The 11,340-nt window shown below is 42.8% G+C and overlaps 1 protein-coding gene across 1 annotated transcript in view; it reads left to right on the forward strand.

Annotated features, from left to right (window-relative positions):
• The window catches only part of NFATC3 (nuclear factor of activated T-cells, cytoplasmic, calcineurin-dependent 3), a 175,823-nt gene that overhangs the window by 42,383 nt on the left and 122,100 nt on the right, over positions 1-11,340 (forward strand). The window contains exon 5 of the mRNA XM_011998006.1: positions 8,950-10,183. Coding sequence (XP_011853396.1) covers positions 8,950-10,183 — 1,234 coding nt within the window. The remainder of the gene's footprint in view (positions 1-8,949; positions 10,184-11,340) is intronic.

The following is an 11,340-nucleotide window of genomic DNA, read 5'->3' on the forward strand; positions in this document are numbered from 1 at the left end:
GAGCCACCGCGCCCGGCCTTGGATGGGATTTTTATGGGATCTTTTTTGTTGATGTTGTTGCTTTCTGTTTGTTTTTCTTTTAATAGTAAGGCCCCTCTTCCATAGGATAGGGCTGCTGCAGTTTACTAGGGGACCACTCCAGACCTAATTCATCTGCCCCCTCCCGCACCTGGAGGTATAAGCAATGGAGGCTGCAGAACAGCAAAGATGGCTGACTACTCCTTCCTCTGGGAGCTTCATCCCAGAGGGCACAGAGCTGATGCTGGCTGGAATGCTCCTGTATGAGGTGCCTGGCGACCCCTGCTGGGAGGTCTCACCCAGTCAGGAGGGATGGGATCAGGGACCTGCTTAAAGAAGCAGTCTGGCTGCCCCTTGGGTGAGCAGGTTCAGCTGTGATGGGGAGAATTCCCCTCGTCTGGACTGCCAACAGGCAGGAAAGACTAGGTCAGCTGAACCGTGAGACCATGGCCACCCCTACCCGCAGAGGCTTCTTCCCAGGATATCAGAGTTCTGTCCATAAACTCCTGGCTAGAGTTCCTGCAGTTCCTGCAAGGAAGTTTCGCCTGGTGAGGAGGGAAGGGTCTGGGTCCCACCTAAGGAAACAACCTGGCCACGATCTGCCACCACCACTGTGTTGCGCTGTGGGGAATTCCTCTTAGTCCAGACTGCCAGGTCTCCCCAACACCAGCAGGGCAAAACGGCAGACAGGAACCGCAGTGATGGCAACTGCCCCTTTCCACGGGAACTTGGTAGTCTTAGGCAGTGTCCAGCCTGCTGCTGCTGGCCACAACCTGAGCAGGTTACACAGCTCTGTGCTTGGGTCCCAAGGCCCTGGTGGCATAGGCTCATGAGGGGATCTCTTGATCCATGGGATGTACGGATCTGTGGAAAAAGTCTGGTTTCCCGCATGGGGTAGCACAGTCACTCACCATCTCCCTTGGTTGGGTGTGGGAGTTTGCCTTTGTGGCTACCGGGTCAGGTTGTTGCTCCACCTTGCTTTTCCTAGCTCTCTGTGGGTCACACCAACCACCTAGTCAGTCGCAGTGAAATAACTTGGATACCTCAGTTGATGGAGCAGGATTCACTGGCCATTTTTGTTCTCAGTGGGAACCGCAGACTGGAGTGGCTTCTAATCGGCCTTCTTGGCTCCTCCTGCCTAAATTAGTGTTTTCTTTACTTCTTTGAAAATGCTTTTACTTTAAGTTGTTTCTTTCACACTATTCATGGAGGCTAATTGTTTAATTACTTTAAACTCAGCATTGACTCTTCAATAAATAACAACTGAGCAGATGCTGGTAACATCTGGCAGCACATCAAGGACCAAGGAAAACCCCCTTTTTTTTTTTTTTTTTTTCTGAGACGGAATCTTGTTCTGTTGCCAGACTGGAGTGCTGTGGCGTGATCTTGGCTCACTGCAACCTCCGGCTCACTGCAACCTCCAACTCCCTGGTTCAAACCATTCTTCTGCCTCTGCCTCAGCCTCCCATGTTGCTGGGGTTACAGGCATGTGCCACCACGCCCAGATGATTTTTGTATTTTTAGTAGGGGTGGGGTTTCACCATGTTGGCCAGGATGATCTCGAACTCCTGACCTTGTGATCCACCTGCCTTGGCCTCCCAAAGTGCTGGGATTACAGTCGTGAGCCACTGCGCCCAGCCAGAAAACCACTTTTTAAGGAAATCGTTTGTCTTATTTTGTAATTAACCTATTAATGTTGCTACCAGTGTCCTCAGTTTTTCTACCAGTTGTTCTTGCTGAAAGGCTAATAGTCTTGTAAGTTTTTCTCTGAACATATTTCTTTGATTTCTCCAGTCAAATACAATTTAAATAACTCACCATCAGTAAATGACTTTCTTTTGTTTTGTTTTTTTTTTTTTGAGACCGAGTCTTACTCTGTCACCCAGGCTGGAGTGCAGTGCTGCGATCTCAGCTCACTGCAACCTCCGCCTCCCGGGTTCAAGTGGTTCTCCTTGCCTCCGCCTCCCGAGTAGCTGGGATTACAGACGCCCGCCACTACACCTGGCTAATTTTTGTATTTTAGTAAAGATGAGGTTTTGCCATGCTGGCTAGGCCGGTCTCGAACTCCTGACCTCGTGATCCGCCAGCCTCGGCCTCTCAAAGTGCTAGGATTACAGGCGTGAGCCACTGGGCCTGGCCCCAGTAAATGACTTTCTTTACTTTGCTAACAAATGAGCCATTTTATTTTCTCTCTCTGTGGTTTTTTTTGCTTTTTTTTTTTTTTGGAAGACGGACTCTTGCTTTTGTCACCCAGGCTGGAGTGCAGTAGTAGTGCAATCTTGGCTTACTGCGACCTCCGCCTCCTGGGTTCAACTGATTCCGCTGCTTCAGCCTTCCAAGTAGCTGAGATTAGAGGTGTGTGGCACCATGCCCAGCTAATTTTTGTATTTTTAGTAGAGACAGGGTTTCACCATGTTGGCCAGACTGGTCTCGGACTCCTGACCTCAAGTTATCTGCCCTGCTTGGCCTCCCAAAGTGCTGGGATCACAGGCGTGAGCCACCACACCTGATTAGGTTTTAAAATTTTTTTTTCCTTTTCCTGTGAGTTGGGAGTATTATGATGAATGATTTACTGTGGTAATGCATGTGTGTGTGTATATATATATATATATGGCCATAATGTTATTGCACATCTAATTTAGTAACGGTATAACCACACTCTACTATGCTTTAAGAGGGCAACATTCAAAGTCTACTTTTCATTTTGTGTTATGCACTAGTAAAATTTTTTTAAAGTCACAGTATATACGTATGCGTTGCTCTCATTAGAACTTTGTTACTGCAATTTGTGTCCATCAAGCAGCAATGTGAAGGAATAGGGGGTAGTACATGTGGTCCCTTTGACAGCTACTCAGCTCTACCCTTGTGTGAAAATAACCGTAGATAGTATATAAATGAATGAGCATGGCTGTGTTTCAATAAAACTTTATTTATGAATGCCAGAATTTGAATCATAACTTTTTTTTTGTCATGACACAGTTAAAAACAATTTTTTGAAACCATTTAAAACCATTAGCTTGTCGGCTATAGAAAGACAAACTATTGTTTGTAGGCTTTCTATAGCCTACAAACTAATGATTTTAAATGTGACCTACCACCAAGGCCAGATTTGGCACATGGACTGTATTTTGCCAACCTCTGCTTCATACTATACATAAAAACATTCATAAGACAACTTGGGTTGTCCAGATTACTGTATGCTTGCATGGGGCCATCTGGTGGTTGAAGGAACATGGAACAAGTAATTCTTGAGATGGTGAAATTTCTGAAGTACCTTGAATTTGAGAACTCTAGACTTGGAAATCTGGATCTAGGACTGTTTGTCATAGATTGTAGTAGCTGCTTGTATCATTTCCAGAGGTTGGACACTTGGGAAAAAGATAAAGCAGCATTCCCACAAATTTTGTGTTCAGATGTCTGCAGTACTTTAAGACATCATTCTGACGTAGAATATGTTTGCTTCATCTACAGTTTATTTGGGAGAAGGGTGTGGATTTCAGCATTAGTCAACAACTGAAATGGGCTGATACAATAATTACATTTGAATAAACTAATTCCATGGGTGACTTTCTGTCCTTTTTTTTCTCAAAGGGTTGGGATTTAATTAATTTTTCCTATTTAATCAAGTACATTCTTAAGGAAAAAGGCAGTTTGAAAATAAGCAATACGATTAGATGAAATTAGTAAAGAACAGTTGTTCTGCATGACTTCAAGGTGCTATGCCCTTTGAAAAACTGTTTGCTTGTTTTTCCTGTCTCTTTCCTTTTCTTTGCAACCATCTTCTCTCATTTTAGATTTCCTGCTTCTAATCTGTGGACTAGATGAGCATATAATATTATGGGATCTAAAATTGAGTAGAGAGGATCTGAACAAGGGGCCAAGGAAAATTTCTGTCAGTTAAACACATGAGCTTTATGCTGTATATTTTGAGTGTTCAGAGACTTGTTTTACTTCTGTCCGCTTGAGCACCATTTAGATAGGTGACATTGTGAGCTAAGTTTTAGAAAGTTTTAGCTGTCATCGTAATTCAACAGTCTGATAGCATTGCCAAGAAACATGGCTCAAAAATTCCTAATTGAGGATTTTGCTGACATAACTTAGGAGTAACATAGATTCTCTAAGGGAAGCAATTCCAACAACCTTATTTATTTATTTATTTATTTATTTTGACGGGGTCTTGCTCTGTCATCGAGGCTGGAGTGCAGTGGCGCTATCTTGGCTTACAGCAACCTCTGAATCTCAGGCTCAAATGACCCTCCTTCCTCAGTCTCTTAGGTACCTGGGACTACAGTACCAGCCTGTAGTCTAATTTTTGTATTTAGATATGCCTGGCTCACTTTTGTATTTTTTTTTTTTTTTTTTTTTTTAGGAATGGGTTTTTGCCACATCGTCCAGGCTGGTCTTGAACTCCTGAACTCAAGCCATTTGCCTGCCTTGGCCTCCCAAAGTTCTGGGATTACAGGTGTGAGCCACCATGCTTGGCCCCAAAAACTTGAACAAATGGTTTATTATAGACCTAATAAATGTCAGGGACTTACTTGGTAGGTACTGGAGATAACAGCAGTTGAAGTTGTTCTCAAATATAATAGAAATCATGTCATTCCCCTTTTTAAAATTCTTACATGGTTTCCATTATTCTTTGAATAAAATCCAAACTCCTTACTACGGTTCTTCTAGGTCTTGGCTTCTTCTAGCTCTACGCTTTCAGTTGTTAACTCTAGGCATCTTGGGCGTTTCTTAAAGAAACCAAGGTGTTATTTGTCTCAGACTGTTTATGCCTATTCTCCTGTGTTGGAACCATCACCTTCTCTCCCCAGCCCCACTGACTCCCTTTCTTTGCTTGCTGGTTCCTATTTATCTTTCAGGTTTTAGCTTACATGCTACCTTCTCAAAAAGGCCATCTTTGTACTCTGTAAAATGTGTTCCTTCTCTAATTCTCTCTTCTACTGCTTAGTAACACTTACCATTTTTAATTTGTGTTTTTGTTAGTCTCTCCTGAGACTGAGACTGCTTAATGAAAGCAGGGACCATATGTGTCTTATTTACTTTTTATGTACCTACCATCTAGAACAGTTTCTATAAAATATTAATCACATTATTAATAGTTGGTGAATGAATGAGCACCTTCTTCACTTGGCTTGTGGGATGCTGCATTCTTTCGGTTATTCTTCCGTTTCACTGATGTCTCTTCTAACCTCTTAACTCATTCTTCTTTTTCTCCCTAATCCTAAACTTTGGAGTTCCTTGTGCCTCAGTTGCCTGCTTTCTTCTCTATTTGTACTAATTTCTTAGTGATCTTCTGGTCTTATGGCATAAATTTCAAGTATGCATTAATGACTCCCAATTTTACATCGCTAGCTTGTGTTCTTATGTACAAATATCTACTTGACATTTCCTCTTGGAAAGCTTACTGAAATCTCATATTTAATATGTACAGAGTAGAAGTTTTGGTTTCTTATCTCAAGTCTGTCTCACTTTATTTCAGTAATTACTATTCTTTCAGAAATTCAGAAAATTTCAGAAATAAATTTTCTTTGTGTGTGTGTGTATGTGTGTTTGTTTTTGTTTTTTTTTGAGACAGAGTCTCTCTCTGTTGCCCGGGCTGGAGTGCAGTGGCACGATCTCGGCTTACTGCATCTCTGCCTCCCGGGTTCATGCCATTCTCTCGCCTCAACTTCCCGAGCAGCTGGGACCACAGGCGCCCACCACCACGCCCGGCTAATTTTTTGTGTTTTCAGTAGAGACAGGATTTCACCGTGTTAGCCAGGATGGTGTCGATCTCCTGACCCCTCATGATCTGCCTGCCTCGGCCTCTCAAAGCCCTGGGATTACAGGTGTGAGCCACTGCACCCAGCCAATACTGTGGTTTTTTTATTTTTTGTTTTTGTTTTTTTTGAGATGGAGTCTTGCTCTGTTCCCAAGGCTAGAGTGCAGTGGCGCGATCTCGGCTCACTGCAAGCTCCGCCTCCCAGGTTCACGCCGTTCTCCTGCCTCAGCCTCCTGAGCAGGTGGGACCACAGGCGCCCGCCACCATGCCCGGCTAATTTTTTGTATTTTTAGTAGAGATGGGGTTTCACCATGTTAGCCAGGATGGTCTCGATCTCCTGACCTCGTGATCTGCCCGCCTCAGCCTCCCAGAGTGCTGGGATTATAGGCGTGAGCCACCGCGCCCGGCCAATACTGTGTTTTTAATAATAGTTCAAGGCTTTAAACCTTGGTGTCACCCTTGACTGTTCTTTCACGTCCAGTCAACGAAGTTCCATCAGCACTACCTTAATCCAAAATCTGACTTCTTAATGCTGCTTCTACTTTTACCACTCACTACCACTTAAGTCCTGTATTCCATCATTTCTCACCTGGGTGATTACAGTAGCCTCCTAAGTTTATATCAGATCATATATATCAGATGATGATACTTTTCTGTTTGGAATGCTCCAGTGGTTTCCCATTTCGCAAGGCCTTACCTGACTGCTCTCTCCCTGACCACCCCTGGCCCTCATTATTCTGCCTCCTTACTCAGTTATTCTGCCTTACTCATTATTCTACCTCCTTACTCAAAAGTCCCACTGGCCTCGCTTTTTCTCACAGTGCACTTCAACAATGGTCTACCTCAGGTCTTTGCACTTACTATTATCCTCTGCCTGTATTATGCTGCTAACTTTCTGTATAGCTCAGTTACATTAATATTCTTCTGCTGTTTCCTCAAATATTAGAGAAGGCTTTCCAAACTTTCCTATTAAATTAACATCTTCACGTCCTCTGTATTTTTTCCCGTTTTATTTTCTCTTATAGCAAATATCACTGCCTGACATATTTTACTGAAATGTAAGCTCCATGAGGAGAGGACTTTGTTTTGTTTACCATGGTGTTTTTAATATTCAGAATATGCCTGCTTACATAGTAGTTGCTAAAAAAAATTTTGTTAAATGAATAAACTGAATCATGTTGTTTCAGTGTAGATAGAATAGGTATATGTGATTGAAAAATGAACAGCACAAAGTTAGCACCCCAAAAATGGCAAAGTGGAATAAAGAAACATTTCTGAAGGACATTGTTGAACTGTAATCCCAGCACTTTGGGAGGCTGGGGCAGTTGGATTGCCTGAGCCCAGGAGTTCAAGATTAGCTTGGGCAACAAAACGAGACCCTGTCTCTACAAAAAAAAGAAAAAAAAATGTGCTGGGAATGGTGGCATGCACCTGTGGTCTCAGCTACCCAAAAGGTTGAGGTGGGAGGATCGCTTGACCCGGGAGTTTTAGGCAGCAGTGAGCTATGAGTGTACCACTGCACTCCAGCCTGGGTGACAGAGCGAGACCTGGTCTCGGGAAAAAAAAAAAAAAAGTCCGGGCATGGTGGCTCAGGGTTGTAATCACTGCACTTTGGGAGGCCAAGGCGGGTAGATCACTTGAGGTCAGGAGTTTGAGACCAGCCTGGACAACATGGAAAACTCTGTCTCTACTAAAAATACAAAAATTAGCCGAGTGTTGTGACAGGCGCCTGTAATTCCAGCTATTTGGGAGGCTGAGGTTTGAGAATCGCCTGAACTTGTGAGGCGGAGGTTGCAGTGAGCCAAGATCACGCCATTGCATTCCAGCCAGAGTGAGACTCTGTCTCAGGGAAAAAAAAAAAAAAAAATTAGGCGTGGTGGCGAGTGCGTGTAGTCCCGGCTACTCAGGAGGCTGAGGCAGGAGGCAGGAGAATTGCTTGAACCCAGGAGGCAAGATTGCGCCACTCACTGCACTCCAGCCTGGGTGACAGAGCAAGACTCCATCTCAAAGGAAGAAAACCAAAAACAAAAACAAAGAAAAACCCACTTTTGGAGCTCTCCTACCTTTGACTTCTTGTTGTGTTGGATAAATATATACAGATTGATAATGCAGGTTGTTAAGTTGGATAATATATACAGGTCATATTCAAAATCTGGAATGTTCCAATATCCTACACTTCTTAGCTCTGACATGATGCCACAAGTGGAGAATTCTTAACACAGACTTTTTTTCATTCACCAAATTATTAAAAAATATTATCCAGAATTACCTTTCAGGCTATATATATAAGGTATATATGAAACATAAATGAATTTCATGTTTAGACTTGGGTCCCATATCAAGATATCTCATTGTGTATATGTAAATGGGCCAAAAAAAAAATCCAAATTCCTAAACACTTTTGGCCCCAAGCATTTTGGATAAGGGATATTCAGCTTGTGTCCCCTCCCCCTTTTTCAGCTACATTGAGTTGGATTTTCTGTTCATTGTAGCCTAGGAATATCTCATTTCTTTTCTTTTCTTTCTTTTTTTTTTTTTTTGAGATGGAGTCTTGCTGCGTCACCCAGGCTGGAGTACGGTGGCGTGATCTCAGCTCACTGCAGCCTGTAATTCTATGAGTATTTTTTAGAATTATGGATGTGATTTTTTTTTTTTTTAAATACATTTATTGGGCTGGGCACAGAGGCTCCCTCACACCTGTAATCCTAGCACTTTGGGAGGCTAAGGTGAGAGGATAGCTTGAGCCCAGCCTGGGCAACAAAGCAAGGCCATGTATCTACCAAAAATGACAATAGAAAGTAACCAGGAGTGTGGCATGTACCTGTGTCCCAGCTACTCCGGAGGCTGAGGAAAGGATCACTTGAGCCTGGGATGGGAGGGTGAGGCTTCAGTGAGCTATAATCACACCATTGCACTCCAGTCTAGGTGACAGAGTGAGACCCTGTCTCAAAAAAAAAAGAATAAAATCTTTTTCAGAGCATAATTTTTCCTGATTATCTTTTTAGAAAATGTGGAAATAAAAAGGAAAAATTACATATGTAATTGTATATGTAATAATCACACATATCTGCAGAAATAACCAGATGCATTGAAAAAACACACACATGCCACCTCTTTAGTGGAGCTAATGACATACATTTTATATCTCACTTTTTTCTCTCAAGATTGTTATTATTTACTTTCTCATCGAGTAATTTATACGTCTGAGTTTTCTAATTTCTTGTTTTGTTGGTTTTCTTTTTTTTTTGCCTTCCTTCCCATAGATCTTGAGCCAGATGATTGTGCATCCATTTACATCTTTAATGTAGATCCACCTCCATCTGCTTTAAACACACCACTTTGCTTACCACATCATGGATTACCGTCTCACTCTTCTGTTTTGTCACCATCGTTTCAGCTCCAAAGTCACAAAAACTATGAAGGAACTTGTGAGAGTCCTGAATCTAAATATAGCCCATTAGGTGGTCCCAAACCCTTTGAGTGCCCAAGTATTCAAATTACATCTATCTCTCCTAACTGTCATCAAGAAATAGATGCACATGAAGATGACCTACAGATAAATGACCCAGAACGGGAATTTTTGGAAAGGCCTTCTAGAGATCATCTCTATCTTCCTCTTGAGCCATCCTACCGGGAGTCTTCTCTTAGTCCTAGTCCTGCCAGCAGCATCTCTTCTAGGAGCTGGTTCTCTGATGCATCTTCTTGTGAATCACTTTCACATATTTATGATGATGTGGACTCAGAGTTGAATGAAGCTGCAGCCCGATTTACCCTTGGATCCCCTCTGACTTCTCCTGGTGGCTCTCCAGGGGGCTGCCCTGGAGAAGAAACTTGGCATCAACAGTATGGACTTGGACACTCATTATCACCCAGGCAATCTCCTTGCCACTCTCCTAGATCCAGTGTCACTGATGAGAATTGGCTGAGCCCCAGGCCAGCCTCAGGACCCTCATCAAGGCCCACGTCTCCCTGTGGGAAACGGAGGCACTCCAGTGCTGAAGTTTGTTATGCTGGGTCCCTTTCACCCCATCACTCACCTGTTCCTTCTCCTGGTCACTCCCCCAGGGGAAGTGTGACAGAAGATACCTGGCTAAATGCTTCTGTCCATGGTGGGTCAGGCTTTGGCCCTGCAGTTTTTCCATTTCAGTACTGTGTAGAGACTGACATCCCTCTGAAAACAAGGAAAACTTCTGAAGATCAAGCTGCCATAGTACCAGGAAAATTAGAGCTCTGTTCAGATGACCAAGGAAGTTTATCACCATCCCGGGAGACTTCAATAGATGATGGCCTTGGATCTCAGTATCCTTTAAAGAAAGATTCATCTGGTGATCAGTTTCTTTCAGTTCCTTCACCCTTTACCTGGAGCAAACCAAAGCCTGGCCACACCCCTATATTTCGGTGAGTTGATGGAAATGGCTGCTGGTCATTTTTCATGTTTATGGGTCGTGGCATATAACTACATTGTCAATATATAATGATTTGACCATTTCTCCTCTTCCTATTTTTTAAAAAAAATTCTACCAAAAAACTTAATGTTTATTTTTGTTTGAATCTTAAAAATATTTTTAGATAGGTTAAATATAATTTTAAAAGTATATAGCCAATGAATTGTTGATAATAATAAATTACATTTAAAAATCCTGGCTGGGTTTGGAGGCTTCTGCTTTGTATTCCCAGCACTTGGGAAGCTGAGGCAGGAGGATTGCTTGAGCCCAGAAGTTTGAGACCAGCCTGGGCAACATAGCAAGATCCTGTCTCTACAAAAGAATTAACCAGGCATAGTGATATGTGCCTGTAGTCCTAGCTGCTTGGGAGGCTGAGGTAGAAGGATTGCTTGAGCCCAGAACTTCAAGGCTGCAGTGAACCATGATCATGCCATTGTACTCCATGCTATTTCTACCAAAAAAAAAAAAAAAAGTTTATTGTAAAACTTGGATAATAATATGAATTTAATTACTAAGAAAACTATATGGGGCCAGGCGTGGTGTCTCATGCCTGTAATCCCAACTTTGGGAGGCCCTGCCAGGCAAATCACTTGAGTCCAGGAGTCACCAGCCTGGCTGACGTGGCAAAACCATGTCTCTACAAAAAATATAAAAATTAGCCAGGTGTGGTGGCACACACCTGTAGTCCCAGGTACTAGGGAGCCTGAGACGGGAGCATCGCCTGAGATGGGAGATGGAGGCTGCAGTGAGCTGAGATCGTGCCACTGCACTGCAACCTGGGTGAAAGTAAGACCCTGTCTGGACTACCCCCCACAAAAAAGAAAAAAAAAGAACCTATTAATTACATTTACAGAATCAATTTAATCTATAATTGATTAGAAAAAACAACTTTTATGTATTAAATTCCCACATGGAGTTGTACCTGTTACGATTTTTGTTTTGTTTTTTTGAGACAGCATCTTGTTGCCCAGGCTGGAGTGCAGTGGTGCAATCATAGCTCACTGCAGGTTCCACCTCCCAGACTCAAGCAATCCTTATACCTCAGGCTCCTGAGTAGCTGGGACTATAAGCATATACCACCACACTCAATTATTTGGGGGAAAAAAAAAA

Source organism: Mandrillus leucophaeus, unplaced genomic scaffold, assembly GCF_000951045.1.
Source record: "Mandrillus leucophaeus isolate KB7577 unplaced genomic scaffold, Mleu.le_1.0 Scaffold551, whole genome shotgun sequence".
Classification (NCBI taxonomy): domain Eukaryota; kingdom Metazoa; phylum Chordata; class Mammalia; order Primates; family Cercopithecidae; genus Mandrillus; species Mandrillus leucophaeus.